General features: G+C 39.8%; 1 protein-coding gene across 2 annotated transcripts; it reads left to right on the forward strand.

The window, feature by feature from the left end:
- The first annotated feature begins 1,863 nt into the window (after positions 1–1,863).
- Positions 1,864–25,444, forward strand: LOC138042998 (cGMP-dependent protein kinase 1-like). Of its 2 annotated transcripts, XM_068889103.1 has the most exons (20): positions 1,864–2,185; positions 3,745–4,303; positions 6,626–6,792; positions 7,135–7,248; positions 9,423–9,528; positions 9,775–9,838; positions 10,595–10,672; positions 12,332–12,426; positions 13,107–13,175; positions 13,961–14,038; positions 14,293–14,428; positions 15,557–15,693; positions 15,892–15,981; positions 16,117–16,216; positions 19,455–19,496; positions 19,637–19,735; positions 20,402–20,466; positions 20,711–20,896; positions 21,936–22,002; positions 23,279–25,444. In XM_068889103.1, exons 2-20 carry the CDS (start codon positions 3,870–3,872, stop codon positions 23,372–23,374), a joined length of 2,223 nt encoding a protein of 740 aa, XP_068745204.1. In that variant the 5' UTR covers positions 1,864–2,185; positions 3,745–3,869; the 3' UTR covers positions 23,375–25,444. The 2 variants fall into 2 exon arrangements, with proteins under 2 accessions (XP_068745204.1, XP_068745205.1); XM_068889104.1 differs by lacking the exon at positions 19,455–19,496 and having other exon boundaries at positions 1,883–2,185.
- Positions 25,445–25,929: the final 485 nt, after the last annotated feature.

Below are 25,929 nucleotides of genomic sequence, written 5' to 3' on the forward strand. Positions count from 1 at the left end.
GGAACAGTACCATGAATCGTTTGCTACACTTCACTCTTCATTATTTATTAATCGAAGTGGGACAGTTTTAACTAAGATTAATTGCATGATTAATAACATGGGTGACAAATTGATCCTTAAAGGGGCAGCGTCACGCTATTTTAGTCGAACTTCAAAACACTAAAAGACGCCTTTGCATCAATGAAGACCAACAAATAATGAGTAGTTTTGTTACCAATAACCACTGAAGTGCACTGGATCCGGTTCTGAATGTGCACTGAATCTGAAAACGATTCTTCGTTTGTGGCTTGGTAATGAGTCTTTGTTTGTCTTTGTGGTCCCTGACGACGTTCCAAAACAAAGACTCGTTACCAAACCGAACTCAACTGTCGCTGTGTGGTGTTCAAAGTGAAAGAGGATCCTTTCCATCGTTTTATCGATTTGAAGTCGCTGGCAGGGCTTCGATTGCGCGGCTAGCGGATTGAAACGAAAGAAAAACCTTTGCCCTCGAATTCTACGGTGGATTTGTGGCCTTGGGAACATTTAAACCCGGAAATTTGACTCAATTTGGTGGGCTCCAGAGAATTCAACGTTCCAGGGGGCACCCAACGAGAATATAGTTCAAAACCACTTAAACATAGCATTGTTAAACGTATTTTAGTATTTAAACGGTAGATAAAGGTATATTTTTATCCCCTAAGAATTTTTCATCTGTTCAGATTCCCTAGCTGAAAGTCTAGTGATCCGAAAATTATAGATATCAGAACTTACCTTTTCGAAAATTTCAGCCAGAAAAAAGGCTCCCGAAATTCTAGGCGACCCTTTTAGGGTAAAAATCGGTTTAAAATGGACAATTATACCATGTTTTAGATGTTCGAAAATCCTAGGACAGGCAGGCAAGCAAGGAATTTTACAACAAATGAGCCGAGAATTCTAGATCTCAAATCGTCTACCGAACAGATATTTTCCGAAAATTTACGTTGGGTGCCCCTGATGTTCAGCCTTGCATGGTATTTTACTATAACCGTTGACAACCGAGAAACTGATAATGGCTCAATTCGCGTCGAATCTGAAAAAAAAAAAAAAAACCACACAGGAAGAAGGTAGGTAAGGGTAAAGTCTCAAGTGGCCCATCAGGCCGGAGCTAATTCCGGTTTCCATGCCATGAAGCGACTAGGAGTATTTCTACTCCCCCCTGGATGGGATGCCAGTCCATCGCAGGGTTACCCCCAGCATTTCGTTGGTACCCACTCATACACCTGGGTGGAGAGAGGCACCGTGAGAGTAAAGTGTCTTACCCAAGAACACAACACAATGTCCCCGGCCAGGACCCGAACCCGGACCACTCAATCCGGAGTCGAGCACACTAACCATGAGGCCACCGCGCCTCTCACAATGGCAGTAAAGTTAGGCTTTTTAATTAAGAATTTTTCCGTAAAATTATCTTTGAGGTCTTTTATCGGGATCCCTATACAAATTCTTATATTTTTGTTGGCTTTCCCTCACACTGAGCTTGGGGCGCTTGCGTTCAGCCTCTGTATTTTATTAGTATGACCGACGGTTGACAACCGAGGAACTGACAGTGGCTCAGTTCGCGACGAATCTGGAAAAAAAACCTCACAGGAAGGAAGCGACCCACAATTGCAATAAGGTTAGGCCCGTTCTAAACGTCGCATTTTACAAATGTTGAATCTAATGCAAATGAAACAATCTATTATTTTCGCTCATTTGCATTAGATTCGGCACATGCAAAATGGTCTTAAATGCGGGCCTTAGGCTTTTTTAATTTTGTCGTAAAATTATCTTTTCGGGTTTCAGGTCTTGTCTTCCCATACAAATCTTTATATTCCCTCACACTGAGCTTGGGGTGACTGTGGTTGTGGCACTTACTTAAATTAAAGGCGAAGTCTACGATGAAATAATTATTTGAACGAAAAGGAGTGAAACATCAATTCATGGTCACCCTCAGCAAGGCTACTGTTCTACGAAAAGTGGAGAACTCTGGCAATATATTGATAATTTTAGAGAGACAACAAAGGTGAAACCAATTGCAGTCATGAAACGGAAATGATTGGAGTCACAACAGTATTATCTTTCAGTCGCACACCCGACCGAGCGAACAATCAAGGCAAGTTTCTCTCCCCTTTCACTCTACGGATTGACTTCAGCTTTTTTCTGGAAAGGGGCATCTGGAAGCCGATTTCAGGTTCGTCTTTGTGTTGACACTTTCCTTGCGAGCGCGGCAATCTCTTTCCTCTGGCGCAAAATAAGGCTATCTGTACAATGCTTTTGGCGAAGCAGCATCCAGCCTTGCCGAGTGCCCATTTATTTAACATTGTAATGACCATAAGCGTGAATTACATTAATGATTTAAAACTTATTGATAGAATCTCCTTCCACCACACACTACAGAGTAGAATGTCATTTTGGGGAAATTCTTACGGTGCCAGAACTCGTGCACACAACCTTGTTTTAACGAGAACATTACTGAAAACTATTTCTCGCAATTAAGGACGTTTTTAAGCCTCTTCCGCTGCCCTTTAGGTTCGTATCTGAATTCCGTTCGTATCAAACGCTACGTAGAATTCAAAACCAGATGGAATTTGCTTGTGAATGCGGTAGCGAATAAACCGGAAATTAAACATTTCTGGGTCTCGCGGATTATTTGTCAATCAACCATGCATGCGTGTTTGTGAGGACGGGTGCAATATCGGTGCTCTTTTGGGCAGTTTTGTTTCCCTTTCTGATCTCTGTTTAAGCTGTAACTGTCATTGTGAGACACTTCTATCTTTGAGTGTGGGAACTTTACCGAGCAACCATCCTCGCAGACTCGGAATTGCTAAGCCTGGTCGTCACTAACGACGCAACATGCGTTCAGTACCATCTTGCTCATATATTGGTTATTCGTTCTTTTTTTGCGTGTTTATGGACCTCGACTTCGTCTCGGTCCATAGACACGCATAAAAAGAACTTGGCCAATATCCAGCCATCTTAACCCAACAAGCTTGGTCAATAAAGGATTTATTATATGGGATAAAACACCAAGATAAATGATCTTTGATCTTGCGGGATCAAGTGAGAAATCCCGAGCCGGCACGATGGAGCTTTACTGCCCACCCGCGTAGCCAATCACAGCGACTGATTTGGTTCATCTTGCCCGCTTACGGAGCTAATCATATAATAATAACACTTATTAACCGTAGTGGTCATTTGGTAGAGAGTTCCCGAAAATAAACACGGGCATTATAAAATCTTCATTTTATTAAGTATAATTGCAAACCAAGCCAAACCAAACTCATTACAGGGGGGTTTTAGGAACCAATGAAACGAACAGAACAGGAAGCAAACTAGCTGAAAAGTTGAACCACGGACTACCAGGATCAAATTCCACGAGTGGTCAGAACGGGCCTGGTTCCTTCACCTATACTTTTTTAGGGCCACTTAATTGTCTTCTGGATAGTCCAAACATTTTTGTGATATCATCTGTTGACATTGGGGCAAGTCAAACTGAAATCGTTATAGGCCAACTTTTTTAATCATCAGTGATTTGGCACTGAATATTAAAGATGGGCATCGGACAATTTGTTTGTTCAGTACATGTAGACAATGCTGGGATGTTAAAGTTACTGTTTGTGAAAAATTTACAAACCACTACAGTTAACTGTGGCCCGCATTTATTTTGAGTGGCACTTAACTTAGTGCTGAAATTGATCTCTCGTCTGCCAAGCGCTGTCACTAAACTAATTCCTTATTTGAATGACAAAGGCAAGGAATTCAGAGAGCAGCGAGATGGCTCTAAAATGACTTGGGAAAGTGAGATAAGAGTACCTATCCATGAAGAGAGAGGATCGTATGTGGGTTAAAGAAAGAGGTAAATTGATTGAGTAAAAATGGGGAGTTCCTCGAGTTTGAACCGTTCTCGTGGTAGCGAAGAGCCAAATGGTAAAATACCACATCAAATTATTGCTAACTGGGGAAGTAATCAACTCAGGCGCGAACTTAGAGAAAAAGACGACTTCCTGCAGCACACAAATGCTGAGTTACAATACAAGCAACGGATTATTGATGAGAAAGATATGGAGTTAGCAAAGCTAAGGAAAGAAATTCATGAGTTGAAATGTGTCGTTCAGCAAACCGCTCACAAAAGCAGTATCCTTTCCACGATTCAAGAAGATCGGGGAATGGCAGTTAGCAACTCAAAGTTGGCTACAAAAGACATGTTGTCAAGCAGAAAGGAGAAAAGAATGGCCGTAAGTGGGGAAAGCAGCTCAAAAGCACAAGAAGAATCGAAGAAAGAGCTGGAACGCCATCCAAAAGACTTTAGGTTAGTGTTTGTTTTCTTTGTTGTCCACGAGTCTGAAGTTTAATAACCATTCACCCATGAAATTCATTTTGTTTGGGTATTTGCTCCTCACGTAGTTTTTACTTCAGGCAGCATTTTTTTTTTTAATTTTCACAGAAAACGTTGAACAAGGGTAATTATAAGGCAGAAAAATAACTGAATATGAAGCGTAACGCCAAGCCTGTCGGACAACCTTGTCAAATTCATGATATTTTCAGTCATATCTCAATTAATATTGCTGTTCCATTGTTCTCAACCTGACTAATCGTAGCCGTTGTAAAATAATAGAGTCGATCACGAATCCTTTCTTTTGTGACCAAAATAACTCCTTTATTTCAAAGTGGTTTCTCTCAGCACTCGGTATTTCTTTTAATTAACGACTGGATGAGTGAAACGTACTTGTACCCGCGGTATCTCTTTAATTGCCGACCTTGGTGACCAAACTATGCACTTGATGCAAGATTTTAAATTTTGATTTAACCTTTCGAGGGAAAAAAATAGGAAAAAAATAAGTGAAAATAAATAAGAACGTGCTTAAACAAGACCCTCTTGCTGCGGTTGAGACTGTGAGCTGTTGTCCCTGGCCCTCAGCATACAACCCGTCACTGAAGAACACAGAAGGATGCTGGCGCAGGAGTATTACTTTAATCATTGACAACAAACCTATTTTTGCCTTTGTAAATTCACTTGACGGAAGACAATAATGTCACCAATTTCCTGTTTTATTGTCTGCTGCCAATAAACAAAAGGTGACTTATAGCGGCCGTAACTGATAGCCTCTGAATTTCGTCGAGAAACTAGTGCGTTCAAGGACATTTCATTGTTAATGAGAAAGGTAAACGAATGCTATTTTTTTCTTGTTCTTTCTTTTTTTTTTACAGAAATTGCAACTGACTAAACGAGAATTCTTTTATTAACTAAATTTCTTTGAGAAACTACTAATTATCGGAGATCTTAGCTCTTTGAGAAAACCTTTCTCCAGTTTAACCGAACAACAAATTTGCTGATAAGCTGCCAACAAGGAAACCGCTCAATATAAGCTGTCGTCCAGCAACACTAAGCCCGGGAATAACACCGAAAAAGTGCTTGAAGACCTGGTTAGTGTCTTACTACCCATAATAACCGCGAAAGCCCTCACAGGGAGAACAGTAACTCGTCCACTTGTGGGTGTAACATCTGTTACCCACTCTGCCAGCAGAGCCTTTCTCAACTCGACGAGAATGAAATCGTGTAGATTCTCTATTGAGTATGCGTAAGCCGTTGCTTGGAACAGTTTAGACGCCATATTGATTTTAGTACTGAAGGCTCGATTTTGACCTTCCCCTTGTCAAAAATGTGATGCGCGCGCTGCCTAAACCTGTTTGACCAGAGCGACTAGCCCAGAAAGTTGGGATACGGCGACTTGAGAGACTTCACACGATTTTTGCGGAGACTTTCTTATTCGACTTCTGGTCAGTTTTGATAATAGTAATAATAATAATAATAATAATAATAATAATAATAATAATAATAATAATAATAATAATAATAATAATAATAATAATAATAATAATAATAATAACAATAACAACAATAGAACGAGTTTCAATCGAGTGTCGTAAAACCAAAACCAAAGTAATTACTTTGGCCAATCAAAAAGGACGGAGACAATCCAGTGAACCAATCAAAACTCGAAGTAATGGCACGTAACCGACACAAAGCGCGAGAAAATGTGCACGCGCGAGCCACGATTGGTTTTGGTTTCAATTCTGATTGGTTGAAAAAGTGGCGCGAGAACTTTGAACCAATCACTTAGCGAAGTAATCATAGAGCGAGTTTCAAATGAGTGTCGTAAAACCAAAACCAAAGTAATTACTTTGGCCAATCAAAAAGGACTGAGAAAATCCGGCAAACCAATCAAAACTCGAAGTAATTACACGTAGCCGACACAAAGCGCGGGAAAATGTGCACGCGTGAGCCACGATTGGTTTTGGTTTCACTTCTGATTGGTTGAAAAAATGGCGCGAGAACTTTGAACCAATCACTGAGTGAAGTAATCATAAACCAAAGTAATTAGATAATTACTTTCGACACTCAATTGAAAACCGCTCTAAACCTAAGTAATTATCTAATTACTTTTGACACTCAATTGAAAACCGCTCTAACAATAATAATAATAATAACAATAATAAGTTATTCAATAATGATGATAATGGTGATGATGATGGTGATGACGTTAAAAGCAAATGAAAAACCACAAAATGAAGAAAGACAATTGTGGTTTTCGAAAGTTCTGTTGAAAACCTAGTGATTTCCTATTCGCAGATCGAAAGAACTCATAAAGGACGCGATCAACGAAAACGATTTTCTGAAGAATTTGGACTCTGCTCAAGTCCGAGAGATTGTTGACTGCATGTATCCCAAGAACTACTTTATGTCTGATATCATCGTCCACGAAGGAGATATTGGCCACGCACTGTATGTTATTGCAGGTATTTCTAATAAGTTATGATAAACTGTAAGAGATCCTTAACAGAGACTGAAAGCGAGAAAACTTTCGTCATGAAGTAAATCTCGGATTTTCATGCGATCGTTGTGCAAAAAGACCTTGAAAAGACTTGAGCTATGGGATAGTGCGCAATGAGGCTATGGTATTCGAAGAAAGGGCTTTTAATAAGCAGAGACAAAGAAACTGCAAGAAGAGACGCGGAAAGCTCTCCAGTGGATTTTTGGTGGCCATCATTCAGTGTTTAAGAAATTCTAGGAGGCCATTTTTAATTTAATCCGGAGTCAACAAGTTTAATATGACATCGATTCTATTTTTGGTCTTCTAGAGGGTCGGCTCGAAGTGACTAAAGATGGTGAATTCTTAGGCGAAATGAGTGGAGGAACTGTGTTTGGTGAACTAGCCATCCTGTATAACTGTAAGCGGACAGCAACAGTGAAAGGTGCGACATAAGAAAGTGTACGTCACTTTGCCTACTGGCCGGCATTTTTATTTCAGTTGTGAAGCAATATTATCCCGGTACTAACGGCCTTTGGGAGGCGCGGTGGCCTTATGGTTAGTGTGCTCGACTTCGGAGCGAATGGTCCGGGTTCGGGTCCTGGCCGGGAACATTGTGTTGTGTTCTTGGGCAAGACACTTTACTCACTGTGCCTCTCTCCACCCAGGTGTATAAATGAGTACCGCCGAAATGCTGGAGGTAACCCTGCGATGGACTGGCATCCCATCCAGGGGGGAGTAGAGATACTCCTAGTCGCTTCATGCCATGGAAACCGGGATAAACTCCGGCCTGATAGGCCACTTGGCTCGTATGCAGACTTTACCTAATCTCGTACCCAGATCTCACTCTGTCACTGGAAATGTGAGATCTGGTAAAGTTCGACAGTACACCATTTTTCATTGGCTACTAAAAAAATGGTTGCGGCAAAGCAATCTACGCTCCAATTGGCTTATTTTGCGGGCCACTTAGTGAAGGTTTGGTTTTCGCAAGCTCATGTGCTGTTTTCAATAAATGCCAGTTGTGCGGAGGAAAGCTTTGTTTTTTGCCGACGCCGGAAAAGCTTTACAGTTGAGGAAAAATCATTTTTAAAATTTGCGACGTTTGTGTAAATGGTACCGACGAAAGCCCCACGTACTCTACGAGGTACGCAGAAACTAATAATTTCAAGTTGAAGTATGTAATTTATTCAAAACAGTATTTCCCCTTCTTAAAGAGTGACTCGCGAATTAAGTAGTGATCAATTGTGAATGTTACGGTTAGATTAACTACATTTTTTCACGAGATCGTGTCAAAAAAATAGCGCTCGTTGCAGTGATTAGGTCTCAGCACTCTTAAACATTTTAGCTTTCAATTTACGGTTTGGCTAACTACACTTTGCACGAGATCGTGTGAAGAAAATAACACTTGTTTATTGATTAAGCCTAAGCGCTCGTTTCAGGGATTCTGCAGTTGCTCCGACAATTAAACAATCTCGACCGTTCAAAAACAATCGCCTGTAGCCCTTCTTTCTGTTTCGGGTTAGTTTAAGGTTTCCTTGTCCTCTATTCAAAAGAATCTCTTCAAGAATACTCTCAAAATCCATGTTTATTCCGCAAAATCACCCAAAATCACAACAGAGAGTGCGAACATGCCCAGTGATAGAAAAGCCCGTATTTCGGGCCTCGCTGGCACTGAGCATGCTCGAAATCGAACTTTACCAGATCTCCCTATCGTATGACCGTGGGGGATCTGGGTGCAAGATTAGACTTTACCTTACCTTTTACTAACGTCCTTTAACGCACTTTCTTCTTTGGCAAGTGTGGCAATAACTTACAGGGCCGTAGCCCTGAAGCAATGTCCATTGTTAAATTCTCTTCGTTGGTATCTTAGGTGTTTATGATGAGAACATTTTAAAGACAACACTTCAATCACACTTTATTTTTAAAAACTCACGAAAAAATGTCTGAGGCAAGTGCCTCGGTTTGTTTCATACTGACTACGTCACTGACTTACCAACAATGGTAAAAAATAATAGTTACTTTTCACATTATTTCTGCATGCGTACCAATTTTAATTTGTTCTTTGCAGCCTGAGAAAATTGTCGGTCCACCTGCAGCTACTCTTCTCCTCAGTGCGTTTCTAGAGGGGCAACGATGATAAAATGACATGCTCCGTCGCCCGACTATTGCATGATAGAGAGAAAAAATACTTGAGTCACGATAAAGGATAACTTAACACAAACTGCATGTATTTCTCAAAGGGTAGCGCTAACTTCCATTGGCTTAAAATGATTTTCGATACGTTATTCAAGTTGCTTTATAGAAACTTTAACTTTAAAAAAAGTAAAACCAATTAAAGTAAAGTGGAGGGAATGTCTCGCACTTGAACAAATAATTCCTTGGTCGATAATTATGTCATTAGGAACAATGTGGACTGCGAAAAAAGTAGTCCTAATCTCGTACCCAGATCTCACTCAGTCATGACCGTGGGAAATCTGCGTCCGAGATTACAGTAGTCCTTATTCCCTCTTCGTCACATCCAGGTGACGCAGAGCGACGAAGAGCGGCTATTACTACATTAAGAACGAGTGCTTTGGTCCCTATTAACGGAAATGCTCTATCATTTCATTTCTTATCTAGCAATGGATAATGCAAGACTATGGATCATAGATCGGAGTGTTTTTCAGATGATCATGATGCGAACTGGAATGATGAGACATTCTGCTCATGTCACATTTCTAAAAAGGTATCAAGGCGGGAAGGTCACACTTGTCACTTTCGGTTGTATGGTATTTGGCAACCGGTTGCCTAGATGTCTGCGACAACCAGGAAGATACGGAAATGCTGGGAATTAGGGCTTACCGAGCCTGGAATTTTTCAAAGACAGTTTGCTAAAAGATCTTAAGGCTTGCATTTGGTCACGTTGGGAGAAAACATTTGCATTCAAGATGACGCTTCTTTCTCCACTCATTTTCATGATCTTTTCTTATAGTGTTCCACTTTTGAAGAACTTGTCTGACCAAGAATTTTCCAAACTTGGAGATGTGCTAGAAGAGGTGATACTAAACTACGTATTTCACTGGTGCAAAAACCGGTTTTTTTTTACTGCTTCAAATGTATGTTTTATTTATAGTAGGCAGAATGAGGATATTTTAAAACTTCATTGAAAAGTGTTAAAATTTAGTTTTCGTACAGATACATGTACGCACATAAAGTGAGGACGTCTAATGTTTGTATTCGGTGGCTCTTCTGGGATAAACGAGGGCGTAGCCAATCATTTTACTCCTTGAAAACAAAAACTGATAAAAAACCCAGAACTGATAATTTAATTATAGCATTTCTGGCACTGGTTGTATATTCAAAGAATCTTAGGGAGTTTAAAGTGTGAATTACAGATTTTTCCTTATTTACTCAATCGAAACATCATGTCTTTTGGAGTTAAGAATAATTAGAAAAATTCCATACCGATTTCCCTTTCGTGTCCTTTTCCTTTTTTAAAAAAATCGGAATCTTCACTTCCAGTGGGGCACAAAACCGCGCTAGTAAGGAGACTGACGATAGCATAGTTGACAGGGACATCGTTGATTTTCCCAGTCAATGAGAAAAAGAAGCGCGAAAGAGGAAATGTGGAGTAATGGGGCTGGAAAGAAAGCACTCCGAGTTTATCGATAGAGTAGTTGTCCATAGGAGTTGTCTGTTCATAGTTCCATCACTAATGCAGGGTTCCAGGTCACACATATTCCCTTGAAGCTACTAGAACCATAACAGGAATAATGCATCAGTTTGAGTTTCTTTTTCCTTTTAATTTTCAGGAATATTATCACGGCGATGACTTTGTAATCCGCGAAGGTGAGAGAGGAGACACCTTTTACATTATCAATAAAGGATCGGTATGTTTCTCAGTCTTTGCAACTAACCCGTGACCGACATCCAAATAACACAGAGTTACGTTCCAACTTACCCTAGAGAGCGAGAGAGAAAACCTTGGAAACGCAGTTAAGTAGAATGACTGAGGAGCTTTTTCCTAGACTTGCTGAGTTAATAAAAATATCCAACGTTAGGAAATTCTCTCAAAGGGAACCTCCACTGAAACAAGAATATACTTTTAAAATACTCAACATAATACTTACCATAAAAATTGTTCGAACTTTTTCTGATCGAAGCGTCTGTATCCGAAATAGGCAAATTTCAAGGATGCTTGTTTTGGCTTGTAAAGGCCCACCTTCAACCGACAGTCAATGCGTGCCGTGGAACAAATTCATGTATGAAAATCCCGTCAAAGCTGAAATTCATCCAATCAGATCGCTACCATAAGCAATGCGAATTTCCGGTCGAAAAGCCTGTCGGTCAAAGGTGGGCCTTTAAATTTCCCGGGCGCTGGCGTTTTGAGAACGAGGTACTCTATAAAACATCCGGCTGGGTTGTAACATACGTATCTAAATCAAACAGATCTGTTCGGGGAGTACAGTTATTTCAACGAATTTTAGTGCGTCCAGTTTGTAAAGCAAGAGCTTCCTTAATTAATAACCCCATGAAGGCATCGCTTCAGTTTTATCCCGTTCTTGGGCAAAAACATTGAACATGTCTCACTGGGATAAAGAATCTTCAATACTCTTCACGAACAGTTCGCGTCTGTAGCATAACTAAAAAAAAAAGCAAGTGTATCCCTTTCGACCTTGCGGAATAAGGTAATGCTCCTTATTTGTACAAGAGAGATATGATCTGTGTAACGCAAACTTTAGAAAGCCGTGCATTGTGTACACCTGTTTCTTCGTCTCCTCATTCGTACAACAGACGACCGCGACATTTACAGCGCGAATTATAGGCGGAACTAAAGCGCCTTTAGAGCACATCAACGGGTGCTTGGTGATAAAGGGAATATATGAAATTTCATCTGTGGAGTTGAGATGATTGAATCACATGCTAGAGAGATAATCGAAGTGAAACAAGACGGTAACTTATGAGGTAGCAAGGCTTGAACGGGAATATGAACATACGACTATGCGATTCCGCTGCACTCTACTTTAATGTAAAGCTGTTAATATATTTGTAAGTTGGTTACGTGTAAGTTCAACTCCCAGTTGATTGATAGCTTACTTGGTAGAGCAGTCCAAAGCACTATCGAACGGTCAAATCCCGTACTAGTTTGGATTTTGTCAGACTTCTTTCGCAACTGCACAAGTATCTCACTTCACTACTGTGATGATCTCTGTAGCGTCGATTGCTTCAAGTGTTAATGTGACTCGTCCGCGTCAAAACACTTTACAAGATAATAGTCTGCAAAATTAGTCTTGTTGTCGACCTCATGCCACAAGGACTCGTGTAAAAAGACGCATAAAGAGACGCGCGACGAATTCCTCGTCCAAGTTCATCGCAGACAATAGATAACCGTCCGTCTTATATGCAAAAACGACCAACCCTTGTACGGTTGCGCTAAGGCGTTTCCCTCGCTCATTGCGAAAACAGAGATACTAGTCTTGTTCTTGCCACTTTTGAATTGCTAGAAATTAACTTAATCCAAGGTAACTTTGGATTGTGCTTTGCATCAGGTGATCGTTACTCAAAAAGTTGCCGGATACGATGAACCGCAAGAAATCCGGAGACTTCAACGAGGAGATTATTTTGGCGAGAAAGCGCTCTTAAGGTACATTGCTTATTCGCTTGTTCATTGCTGACAACGTGTAAAGCCCAAGTGTGGTAAAGTCCCTTTGAGTTGCGCAGTTTCAAAATTTGATGGATAAGTTGGCTGTACCCTGATTCATAATTCTGTACTCTTTTTGATAACTTCAGCAGCATGTAACTTAGAATGGCGTAACTCTAATAAATATATACGTTGAACGTTTCTCATCCTGGAAGTAAATCAGGTCTGCTGAAGTTTCGAGTAGAGTCGAGTTGGACAATTTGGTCAGGTGACATACTCCCTTGTTGTGAGGGAAGCGATTATCCTTTTTTTGCTCGAAGAGCATGTACGAAGATAGAAATTTCGATCATTTTCGTATTGATCCAAAGAACGAGATGGCTCGTTATTCTATGTAAAGTAAGTGTAGTTAAACGAGACATTCATGTGCACACAGAAAGATCTTTTAACCTGTTAAGGGTCAAGCCTTCTGCAATTAACAACAGCTGAGAGTCTCAGACTAGTGATGGTCATCAGCACTGTTACAAATTGTCCCTTGTTAATTAAACCTGCACCAACGGTCAAAGTTTCACAAACTGACTTTGGCCTTAACAGTTTACGCTACGAGGAATAAAGGACAGCCTGCAAACTGTTCCAAAGTCCATCCGCTTGTCTTAATTTTCTTTGTTTGTTTGTTTTTTTTCCAGTGAAGATCGCAGAACGGCCAACGTAATCGCTGAGCCACCCGGCGTGGAATGTCTCGTGGTCGAGAGGACGTAGGTTTTTCCGGCAATTGTTTTCACTGATCGTAAATGGGTTCAACCCAGGAGTCATATCATAATTGAGTAAACTATGATCGTCCGGGTGAGTGTAGTCCTGAGAAGGACTGTTTGAAATGACATTGACTGACGTTTCTATAACCTGAGCGGAAGTCATCTTCACAGTCAAGTGAAGATGACTACACTCACCCGGACGATCGTACTTTTCACTGTTGTTGGCTTCTTTAATAAATGTCTTTGCGTAATCCTTTCCCACCCGAGGAGGCCCCCTTTGACGAGTAAATCATCTGGCGTTAGACAAAACTTACAAGTGTCAATCTTGAGCGGGAAAGGGTTAATCACGTGGATTTGAACAGTGGTTGTTTAAAACTAAAAATCTGGTTTTATTAACGGAGTTGATAATGTAAATTGACCACCGTACAGGGATTCTAAAAGCTGACGTTTCTAGCGTTAGCCCTTCGAGGGCTAATGCTCGAAACGTCAGCTTTTAGAATCCCTGTAGGGGAGTAAATTTACATTATCAATTTCGTTGAGGAAACCAAATTTTTGTGTACTACTTTCTCACTGACGCAGCACCACACTTTCTTTAGAAACTACCCCCTTTATTCATTTGTTGTTTAAACCTACACATTGAAAGCTGCAGAAATGCTGTCCCTCAGCTACATCACAAAGGATGCCTCGAAATTTGGCATATAGCCAAAGTCCTTTTTCGTAAGCGACTCTGCAAAAGTAATGGTTTATAACTATATTGCTCATCTGTTCACTGCTGTCACCTTTTTCAGTGCGTTCAAGGCTCTTATTGGGAACTTGGATGAGCTAACGAAAAAAGACTATGGGGATTTAGAAAGAGGAGCAACGAGGTAACAGAACTGAATGCTTTGAGATAAGTAAATTTGAAGATTAATTCTCACGGAATCTTTGCTCATTAGATGGTGACCATGAATGTCCCATTCCGGTCCTCATTCACCTGGCCCTCTTCCTCTCTCCTTCCCTTTTTGTGGTGGATAGTCTACGGAAAAACTATCCCACTGCTTACACATTTTAAAACGTAACCTATGTAACTAATAAAATCCATGTGCATGATACAAAGACGTCCTTCTGATTTCTTTGACAGTTATCTCTCATCGACCAAGCTGGATGGTAGCCGCAACAATGAAACGAAAGTGTCCAAGCAGTTTGAAGATCTGACACTGGATGACTTGGAGGTTATTGCCACCCTAGGAATGGGAGGATTTGGGCGCGTCGAATTGGTGCGAATTTTTTTGCCACATCTTTATTTATCCTCAGATTACATTGTTAAACTAAGCAACCACTGTATACCGTAGAGAACAGATCATAACACCTGAGACTTCCGGCATACCGTTGTGAATAGTATGTCAGTTTAATTTCGTTAACGCCCCGAAGTTTCGTGAACACTGAGGGTCGTGAGAGAGGGCTTAAAGGGGCTACGTCACGCTATTTTAGGTAATTTTGTTTAATTTTGTTAATTATGAGCTCTAAACGTCATGCAAATTGGCAGAGCATGAGTCTTTCATTTGCAAAATCACGGCCACATAACCACTGAGAATGATTTTCCAGCTGTGTAAATGACATTTTGATATAGACTGATATAAATTTGAAAAAAGGTGGACTGACGTTTTTCAAATTTACTCAAATTCAATCCTTTTCAATCCTCTCCAGTTTTGTCCATCCATGGCCCTTCTTGGCTTCCCTGTGTTTTGTTAGAGCTCTTCTATAGTTTTGAACAGTTATTTTGATATTTTAGTTAATTCTATGACTATTCGATCAGTGCTCAAATTGCCTAAAATTGTGTGACCTAGCCCCTTTAAGGTTTATCGTCCATATTTGAGACTACTTGAAAGTGTAGCCATTTTCAGATGTCATTACAAAGGCAACACTTTCTTCTTATTTATTTGAAAACCTTGAGTGTTGGTTCGGCCGAGGTTTGAAACGACGACAACGATAGATGTGAAGCTCAACCACCCGACCCTATCGGTTTGCATATCATGTGTGCATGGCTCATTTACATTCCCAGCTTCGACGTTCATTGCACTCAAATCCCTATAGAAGCCTTCACTTATAATTACAATCCAGTAAAGGCAGTTGTCTTTAAAGCATATTCATTTGTCACGGGTAACAATACAGGTCAAGCTCACTGTGTCTGGTTAGATGCATTCACCTATGAGCAAACGGGCATCATTTCAATTTTTATGCTTCCTTACTCTACAATCTTTTAACACCCAGGAAAAATTCACTGGCTCCTGCAACTTGCAAGAGTCTGGGTTGCGCTATCGAGTTGTACTACTAGCTTAAAGTGCGAATCTCATGCAGTCTTTGCCTTTTAGTTTAGAATGTGATGTCATCCCATTCTTATCCAGGTCCAAAATGCAAAGGACAAAAGAACGTATGCCTTGAAGTGCTTAAAGAAGAAACACATTGTCGACACGCGGCAACAAGAACATATCCACTCTGAGAAAAAAATCATGGCTAAAGCAAACTCTGCCTTCATTTGCAAGTAAGATTTATTGCGAACGTGCGTAAGATACTGTCATGAAAAAACTAACAAACCAACAAAAACAATCAATTATTTAGTTCGTCAGCCTGTCTGTCTGTCAATCAATCAACCATCCAGTACTAAATCAGTCAATCGATCAATCCACTTATTTCTCAGCAATCAGGCAATCGGGCTTTCCATTCTATTGATGTTTTATAGATTGTACCGGACTTTTAAAGATCGTAAGTACGTTTATATGCTCCTAGAGGTATGCCTGGGTGGAGAACTTTGGACCATTTTAAGAGACAGGTGAGGGAAAAAATATGCATACAAACACATGCAATTTATAATGCTTTGTTTTTGAAGACTTAAAATCACAGAACGCGTCTTTTTTCTGTCCATGCAAGAATGTCCTTGACCCATGTCACTATTTTTAATTTACAGAGGAAGTTTTGATGATTCCACCGCTAGATTTTTCGTGGCTTGTGTTGTGGAAGCCTTGGAGTATCTTCATTCAAGAGGAATTGTTTATCGTGACTTGAAGGTGGAGTAAATGAAAAACTTAAATTTGTAGCTTTTCATAACAGGTCAGGTTTTTTATCTGGTCAGAGGTTGATCAGTAACAAGAGAAAAAAAGTGGGAAGAGACGGCATCCCCGATACATGCCCTTTTCCATAGATAATATGTCTCAAGTTATTTTAGCAAGATTCATTCCTCACAGATAAAGTTACCTCGCGCGTTGCGTGGATATTTCGTGGAGGCTTCGCATGATATGACTGAACGATATTCAAATCATGGCACACGCCGTCGCGATAATAGGGAGCTTAAGCAACGACAACGGCGACGGCAACAAGAACGTCACAAATTTGCAAATTTAGTGGGAAAAAACAATAGCTTTGCACTTCCTGCATGTGCGTTTTTCACTTTTGTCCATTTCTTTGCCGTCGTCAGCAAAACAACAACGTGAAATAGTCAAATTTGAGGTTTTATGAAGAACGTCAGCACTTGAGGGTAAATGTTCATTTTCTCCCCTAGAATTAAGTTCCGTTCCGACGAGTGTCATTTTTGAGGAGCTACCACACCCTTGTCATATTAAAAAAGTTGAAATAGTCACGAAGCGATTAAAATAACGCGAATTTATATTTTGAGATGCCGTTTTCGTTGCCGTCGCCGTTGTCGTTGCTTATTATTATTATTATTATTATTATTATTATTGTTATTATTTTGCTTAAGCTCCCTAATAGATGTTCTGAGCAAGAGCCGATGTTCAAACTCAAATCTACGTTGTATCAGCTCTTGCTCAAAATATTTAGTTTCTCAACTTGTAATTACGCCGATCAGATAAAGCCACTGATCCAACGTACACCGACAGGAATATTGTCAACGGTTGCGTGCTTCAAGACCGTCGCCGTCGCGATAAATGCGAAATGAATTTGAGGTTGAATCACTGAGAATTTTACGACCTGAATCGGAATTCGCTAAGTTTCTTCGACCACTCATAGGCCAGAGTAACCTTTTTGTCTCTTGGTGCTATCCTGGTAGAAAATATTTTGCGAATTACTTCAATGCGCAACATGGAACAGTCCCAAGTGACATATATCGTGATTTTAAGATCTTGAGAAAGTGCCAAAGTAAATTCGACTGCCTGATCCACGAAATGCTCTTTATAAAGGCGCTTAGCCAACCTTCAACAAACAGTCAGATTCAATCCATGCAAAGTTACTTATATAGCTTTCTATAGTATTTTATCATTATTTTTAAGGACGGTGCCTACTAAGTCAAAGGACTGGTATGTTCGCGCGGTTTACTGAATATGCGGGAAAAGCAGATCTTAACAAGTGTTACTGAAATTCAAAAAGAAAACTGGATTTGCATGCATTTTTCGAAGAAAATTAATCAACAATATTTGTAAAAAGCTTTGAAACACAAAGCAATGTATGGCGTTCTTTTCCAAATTGAACCTTAATTATCTCTAAAAAATTATGGTTACCCCCAGATTTTCTTTTTGGGCACCAAGAGCACTTGCTAAGTTCTGCTTTCTCTGCATAGTTTTGAACTGCGCAAAAATATCCCTGTATTTATAAGCATCACCCATAGGAAATCCGAATATCTCGAGATGCGTAGAACGTATGCGCAATAACAATAGTAGGCACCGTCCTTAACACTTACATTTCGGGTGTCTCGAAAACGAAGACCCTAAGACCCCGAAAACTCGAAAACGAATAAAGTACCCCAAAACCCTCAATTGGGCCAACCCTAGGCCTAAAAACCAACTTTAGGCCTAGTTAGGCCTAGGGTTAGCCAAATTGAAGGTTTTGGGGTACTTTATTTGTTTCGAAGCCTTTGAGTTTTCGGGGTTTTATGGTCTTAGGATCTTAGGATACGGTCTTCGTTTTCGAGACACACTTTACATTTCAGCGCTTGTATTCATATATTTTATCGTTGGACATTCCCACGCCCTAATTTGTACTTTATATTTCATTTGCTTTTTCTATTTCTTCGCTAGTTTTTATTCTGAAATGTGTGTCAAAAAAACTACTTATAAGAAATTCTCTAGTTAACTCGGAAAGTGCTGTTGTATCTCACAGCAATGCTTTTTTAACCCTGCTCGGGACGTTTAGAATTCGAGATTGTCGGAAGATTCTATCGTCTCCCTTATTTCCACGTCGAAATCTCTTCTCCTTTCTTCCAACTCTCCACATTAGTCCTCCATCTCTTTCTCTGAAAGACTTTCTTCTGTTTGTCAGCCAAATAGATTTCTTTTGTGCCTTCCTCTTTGGTTTTGCACCGGTGGACGAGTTCGATCTCGCGGGCTTTTGTTTTCCTGAACTGTCCGATTTCCTCATCTTCTTCCTCTCCAATCTGCTGAAGTATCATCGGAGCAGGATCTTTCCGCTGGTGTTTCGCTAGCAATCACTAGCTCGCTTTCCGTTTGTATTTCCTCTTCTTTGCTAACACTGATTTCTCCTTCTTCGCTACAACTTTCGTTTTCACTGGAATCAACTTTCGAACATTGCTGTGAAACAAGCTAGTATATAAGAGCGATTCTGTTTCAATTTTTGTTTTGACAACAGAGTTCCAGTCGAAATCTTCTTGTAGTCGTTTTCGTTGACAAAACGAACAGCAATTTTGCTTTTTGTATCTTCGGCCATTTTGGTTCGCCTCATTTCGCAAAGGTCTGTGAGCGTGGGCTATCCACGCGAAACACATTCCCACCAAATGATTGGCTGTTGCATAATCCCCTTGGGATCTATACAGCGGTTATACGGCGTGGGAGTCGATCTAAAAATAACTTGAGGCATATTACCTATGGAAAAGAGCATATATGGGGGATGCTCTCTCTTCCCACTTTATTTCCTATTGCCAGTAATTTATAATTATTATTTCAGTTAAGCTGAAGCCTCATTCATTATTGCCAGGGGCAGCGACCCGATCTTGCATCACATCCGCGATAAGGACTACCCTTTGATGATTTCAGTACTGAGTGAGGCTGCTTTCGAAAAATATTAAGCAAACTTTTAGACACAGTCCTTTGGAAAGGCTGACCATTTCCCGGCATCAGTCTCATAAAACGAAAGCCAATCTATGTCACCAACAAAAGCCTGCGTGTCGACGATATTCACCCAAACGATCTTAGGCGTACTTTACCAATTTCCTACAAAATTATGACACGACTCGGGCTCCGATCATTCCCAACAACCGTTTGTCAAAACTTTAATTTTCCGTCTTACTCTCTACGTCCAGTTTTCCTATTTAATATCCAGCAATTTTCATGTTTACAGCCAGAAAACTTGCTTTTAGACAAAGATGGATATGCTAAATTGGTAAGAAATTGTTACTAAGGTGTTGTTAGTTAATTTGTTTTCTCCTTCGTCTTCGTTTTGTCCAAGCTCAGCTTTACTGAGTATGGTTTTCTGACAGCGATCTAAACTTGGTGATCATTACTACACATTGGACTTTTTAGGTGGACTTTGGTTTCGCCAAAAGAATCGGATTCGGACGAAAGACATGGACGTTTTGTGGAACACCAGAATACGTTGCTCCGGAAATTATTCTTAACAAGGTGAAGCTTGAATTCTGGTCCCAGTTTTTCAAACGATGGATATCGCTATTCGCCGGATAAATCACTATCCAGTGGATAAGTAATAGCGAAACCAATTGCGCTATCCAATGGATAGCGTTATCCACCTTTTCAACAACTGGGATCAGAAGGACAATGACACGAGACCGAACGGAAAACCCTGACTCTCCATATAGATTGCATTGGTAGTGAAGGGAATTGAGGCACACGGAAAAACACCAACAACAAGACACGGAAAGATGTGGGCATAAAACTGTAGCCATAAAATGTTAGACGATAATAATGAACGCCGAAAAAATAAAGACGGTGTAGAGAAAAGATTGAACAATAATTGATATTACAGAGAAGGAGGATAGTTTAAATCAAACGAGAATAAAAAAAAGCACCGTTGTCTGATTGGAAGTGAGGGAGAAAGAAAAAAGACAAAAGAAAAGAGGAAGAAAAAAACTAGGAAAGTTAATTATGGCGAGAGAAATTCACTGCGTAATGAAAAACAAAATGATAATGATAATTATAATAATAATAATAACAACAACAACAATAATAATAATTTCTTTGATCAGATAATAAATCGACTCATGTCAAAGAACGACTATTAGCTTATCACTTGTTTGCTTAGCGACTTGTCAATGGACATTTGATTGCCAGGGTCATGACCTTTCTGCCGACTGCTGGTCTTTGGGAATCCTCATTTTTGAGCTTCTTACTGGAAGGTTGGTATAAAACATGTTGTGGGCAACCTTTGAGTTTTCATTTTTCCATTTATAGCGAAACGCACATCATCTTATTTTCGCTTAATGCAGAGCCTGATAACCCTCTCTCAAAGTCAATTTCTGGATCTTAACGTCAAACGTTTTTTTGGCGCCTTTGGAGCGGCGTTTATAAAAAAAGGATACAAAAATTAATGCTCCAAGTTTGTAAGTTTTAGAATAACTTTTGTCGTTATCCTTTCCATAGTCCGCCATTTTATGCCTCTGATCCAATGAAGACTTACAATATCATTCTTCGAGGAATGGATGTGATTGTGTTTCCCAAAAAGATCGGCCGCAATCCGCAAAACCTCATTAGACGACTTTGCAAAGAAAACCCCACGAACAGACTCGGATACCAAAAGGACGGCCTCGCCGATGTGAAAAGACACAAGTAAGGTTTTGCCAAATTTCTACTGGTGAAATGTAATTAGGCAATTTAATTTCCTGTTAGGGAATTGGAAGAGGTGGTGTAAAATCCCATGTACGTCCATTTTTTGTTCTAAAAGGCACGTCACATCGTCCCAATTCCACTCACTGGTCCCGCAGAAACACTCCACTCATTCCCATCCTGGCCCCTCTTTTTCCATTCAGACCTAATATGCCATTCAATTCCAGGGAATAAAGCACGTTCCTCCGAGCTTTTATCCGTCCAGGTCTCCAAGACCTTCTCCATCCCCAACCGGCGTTCTTGCCAGGTTCTTTGCGAATGTTCAAAGGTCATTAAGTATTTTAAAAGGTAAGAGTTTTTTGCCAAAAAGAACACTTAAAGATTTTTCATGAAGGTTTCGTCTTCACTAAGATATTTTTCAAGACGCCTACATGCACGGCTTTCACTAGGGATCGTTCAATTTCTCTTCATACAGTCAAGTTTCACTATATTCCTTTTTCTTCGGCCAGTCATACTCCCTTTATGGTTCAATTTTCTAACTGTCTTGACAATTTCTGTCAGGTTATTGCCTTCTAATGCATTCTAATCGTGTCAGACCCTCGGGTATCGATCGTGATGCTACACGATTTCACCCTTCGGATGCACAGAATAACCTCGATCTCATGTGATATTGTTACGGCTTGTCCAAGGGAAGTTATGTCCTGCTGGACGGGGTTAATACCTGGATGGGTGACCGTCCGGCAATACCCCGTGCCATACACGAAGTTTCTTTCTTCAGCAAGAAAGGCTACTGATATCCCACAAAACTAACATTGCATTATAACACATGCATTCCATAATTGTTTTTAATAAAATAATTGACAACGAGATAACGTTTAAAGTACTTTTTATTGTGATACCTTCAAAGTTAATGAACAAATACTCGAAAAGGGTACGAAACGGTCAATCTCCCCAAATCAAATGGCGCGTCGATGACAAAACTAGGAATGGAACGCACCTCACTAATTCTTGATTACTACTAGTAAATATTTCTCTTTTGAAGGTGGTTCCATGGTTTTCACTGGCAAGGACTTTTGGAAGGAACACTTGAAGCACCAATAAAACCGAAGGTATGTAGTAAGACTTGCTTGTTGACGTGGCACAGTATTTTTTTCCCGTGATCAGTTACTCCCTGTATGGATAAGTGTACAGCAATCATGTTCGCTCTCCTAGATGATTTCTCTGTAAATTAACATGACCTATTCATATCATCCAAGCAATCTTTCCCAGATGAAAGAAGTCGATCATTGTCCAAAGAATTTTTCTCATTTTTAGCCTGTTCCAGGCTCCCAGATAGTCGGGAAAACGAAAGCAACTGCTTGTGCAAGCTCCCACTCGCTTTTCACACGCAGTTGTTTTCGTTTTCCCGACTGCAGTCAACTCCCGCCTTGCGGACACCTCGCTATTACGGACACCCCGCTATTACGGACAGCAGCTAAATCCCCGGCGAAAGTTACAGACGTTTGACTGAAATAAACTCCCGCTATTACGGACTTACGGACACTTTATTCGGTCCCAACGTTACAATTTTATTGTTTTCTCTCTCGTTACAGCGGACACCGAGCAGCATCTGAATTGGAAAATTTGCACACATATCATGTCTATTTTTTGTGCTTTTTTTATTCATAGAGGGGAGTTTAAGTTGCTAATGAATTTAGTCTTCTTGGCGACAAAGTGAGGGAAGTTGCAATTCAAAGGAGAAGTACACAGAGCCGATTGGAACGATATTTCAAGGCAATTTGATAGCTGATGCAATCACTAGCTGATGTTCAGGCTTTTCCTTGAAAATAATTTTTTTTAGAAATGTAGGTTACTATACTTCAGTACAGTAGGAAACCAAAACGATGATGGACATTGCTGCAACATACGATGACTGTTTTTTACGTACTTAGTACTGTACACAAAGGGTACGTAACTGCTGTTCTGTTAAGTTCTTCTGTTTGTAAATAAAGTTCTGACGCTCTTGCGTGCGATCGGGTCTGAAAAAGTACTGGAGTTAATGAAAATGAACACACCTGTGACCCCCTTCTGTAAATATGGTTTAAAATAAAAAATTTCACGCACGCCACTATTACGGACTCTCGCTATTACGGACACCAAATCGTGGTTCCGAGGGTGTCCGTTATAACGAGAGTTGATTTTATCTCTTTTTTAGAGTAGCTAGATGATGATATAGGAAGGCATAGTCTTCATTAGGAAGCCGGAACTCGTTGTAATCTAAGCGATATTCATACACATTGAAGTCTAGGTCAGTCCACTTCTGCAGCACGGCTGTTCATCAAATAAGGTTGATAAGGTTATGATACTCTACCTCTATCTTATTTCTTGGATTCTCGATGGCTTTAGGTTAAAAGCTCCACGGACTACAATAACTTTGACAGTTATGCAAAAGACATGGATGTGCCTCCGGATGACCTGTCAGGCTGGGATGAAAACTTTTAACGTGCCAAATGACCTCAAATACTGAATGATACCTTTGGACCATGTGTAAAAGAAAGTAATGGTTAAATCAAGGATGTCCATTTTTCGACGACAGTTGTATTTTGATCTCCCTGGCTGTTTTACGAGAACATCACTGAAAGACACGTTTCAAATGCAAATGAGATACACTTCGACATGATCGTGAGAACCAGATGGAGGGGCTTCTGGAAATCAAATTTTGCTGAATGTTGAACGCTCTGTAAACACTGATTCCAGTGGTGGACAAACAAACTTGGACACTTGGTCATTCTAAGTCAATGATACTAATTCCATTACCCTTTTTGTGTATCATACAAAGCGGGACGGAAAGTTTACTGCAAGCTCTTCTGCAATATATAAACGGTACACATTACATCCAGGAGGTCCTCATCACATGGCCAAAAGAGCTATTCAGTGGACCAATGACTCCGCAATGTCCATTAATTTCGATTTCGAAAGAAATTACCTATTAATGAGGCAAAATGTATCTTTAAACGTTTGTAGTTAATGCTTCTCGATCGAATCACGTTGCCGCCCACTTTGTATGAATTTTTTTCAGGTGGAGTATTTCCATCCTTTTTGTTTTTGACGGTTTTTATGAAAGGCAGGGTTTAGACAACTACATCGCGGAAGGTGAGGTGCTATGTTCTGTTATTCGGAATAAAAAAAACCGACTGAACAAGGCGGACGAAAAAAACCAACTATTATAATTCAACAGCACCATAATTATCGCTTTGGAAAAGTGGAGAGATAGTAATTAATAATTATTTATTGTAATTGTATATAAAAAATCATTTATATTTTTCACTTTTATTTTAACATACATCACTGGAAAATTGTGGAGCTTCATGGCTTATGAAAATCGTAATCCTGACTCAAGATCAAATTAATCACTTCAAAATTAATATACTATACTTGCCCTAAGACCTGTTGACCACGAATTATACTAGTTCAAATTAATAGTCGAGAGAATATTCAATAGTGGGTAAACAAAAAAATGGTATAAGTGACTTAAGAAAATCTGAAAAATTACTAACTCAATGGGAATTGAAAGAAACGGGAGGGCTGTTGAGGTATTTACGGAAAACGGTCAACCCTGCTAGACCAAAGAGACCATAAATCAGTTCAGAAATTTAGGGCTCAAGAGCGGCGAATAGTTTAGCATTTATTTTAAGAACAGTGGTAATAATACAAGCAATTTTTTTGCGTGGAATGGAGGAACAAAAGGACCTCCGAGGAAGGCCATAAAAAAAGGATCGGTCAAATAAGTGCCCCAATAAGAAATGAAATGTACAATCCAAATGTGATAAGATGTATTTGCGAATTCATGTGCGCCTTTTTCTTTGAACCACGTAGTTGTATCATAACGTTTTGTTGAGGTCTGTATGCATACATACATGCTCATACATCACCTTTATTTCAACCTCGGATTAATTTTAGAGAGTAGATATTAACACTAAAATCTTCAAGAAATAAAGTAAAGCAAAATAATATCTACTACAACACAATACATGGCTACTATTTACATGTTGGCACGGATCTCAAGTCTTCCGCTGAAACTTATCTAAAGGAATGTAATCCATGAGATGTTGTGTTTACATTAGGAACAACAAGTTTGTTTGACCTTAAACGACTAGTATAAATACGGGAAATAAGGTATACGGATTAACGTCAGACGAATTAAACGTCTCAAGTTAAGCGCTCTAAACAACGCACTTAACAGACGACTTAGTCGTATCAGACGTCTAAGTCGTCTAGCATAAAGACGAGACGCACTAAACTGGGACGCACTTAGCAATGAAAGGCCCACAGTCTCTTTCGTGATTAAATCCCATTCTCTTCTTGAAAAAAAAATGATGAATTTGATTTCTAGCCGTCGAAGTCAAGTGCGTCCCTATTTATATTAGTCGCACTTACGGCCAGACGTTTAATGCGTCTAGACGTCTGATCTTAGACGTCCTCTAGCATAAATACGGCCAATTGAGTCAAAGCCATGGACAACCTGAAAGAGCAACCGTTCGCAATAAAAGCTGTTTATATCGAAAAAATAAATTTTAGTATCCCTTATTTTTACATTCATATTCCAGAGCATCACCATTTTGGATAACTGTAACATGTCACATTTTCCCAATTGTTTTGATACAAAAAACGTTTGCTTGTAACAAGAAGGCAACGTAATGCGTCAAAATTATTCAAAAGGCGGCTCCCCGAAATTTAAAAACAAAAACAAGGACACTGTCTTTGTAGATGCGTTGTCTATTTTTCGGGTGCTTTGTGCAGTTTTCACTAGTTCTCTCTGTAGCAGCGTAGAAATTTCAAAGGAGAGAATGATCTTCAAGTTAACACTGTTACTTGTAATCATTCGTGATTATTATAATGCAAGGTAATCTTGAGGAAAATCCAAGGGTTCTAATTGGTTCTTTCTTGATCGGGATTTCCGTTTCCATGGAAACGGTCATAAGCCAAAAGCCACCAAATGCAAAGTTAGATCTCAAGTTTGTGACCAAGAACTACCTAAATAACACAGAGCTCACAAC

Source organism: Montipora capricornis, chromosome 3, assembly GCF_036669925.1.
Source record: "Montipora capricornis isolate CH-2021 chromosome 3, ASM3666992v2, whole genome shotgun sequence".
Lineage (NCBI taxonomy): Eukaryota > Metazoa > Cnidaria > Anthozoa > Scleractinia > Acroporidae > Montipora > Montipora capricornis.

Bases quoted from the DNA above. Each gene is read 5' to 3' on its own strand.
- LOC138042998 (XM_068889103.1), top strand. From the start codon at position 3,870: ATGGGGAGTTCCTCGAGTTTGAACCGTTCTCGTGGTAGCGAAGAGCCA. The intron at 10,673-12,331 runs GTATGTTTCTCA...GCTTTGCATCAG, and splicing joins ACATTATCAATAAAGGATCG to GTGATCGTTACTCAAAAAGT. The intron at 20,467-20,710 runs GTTGGTATAAAA...TCCTTTCCATAG, and splicing joins TTTGAGCTTCTTACTGGAAG to TCCGCCATTTTATGCCTCTG.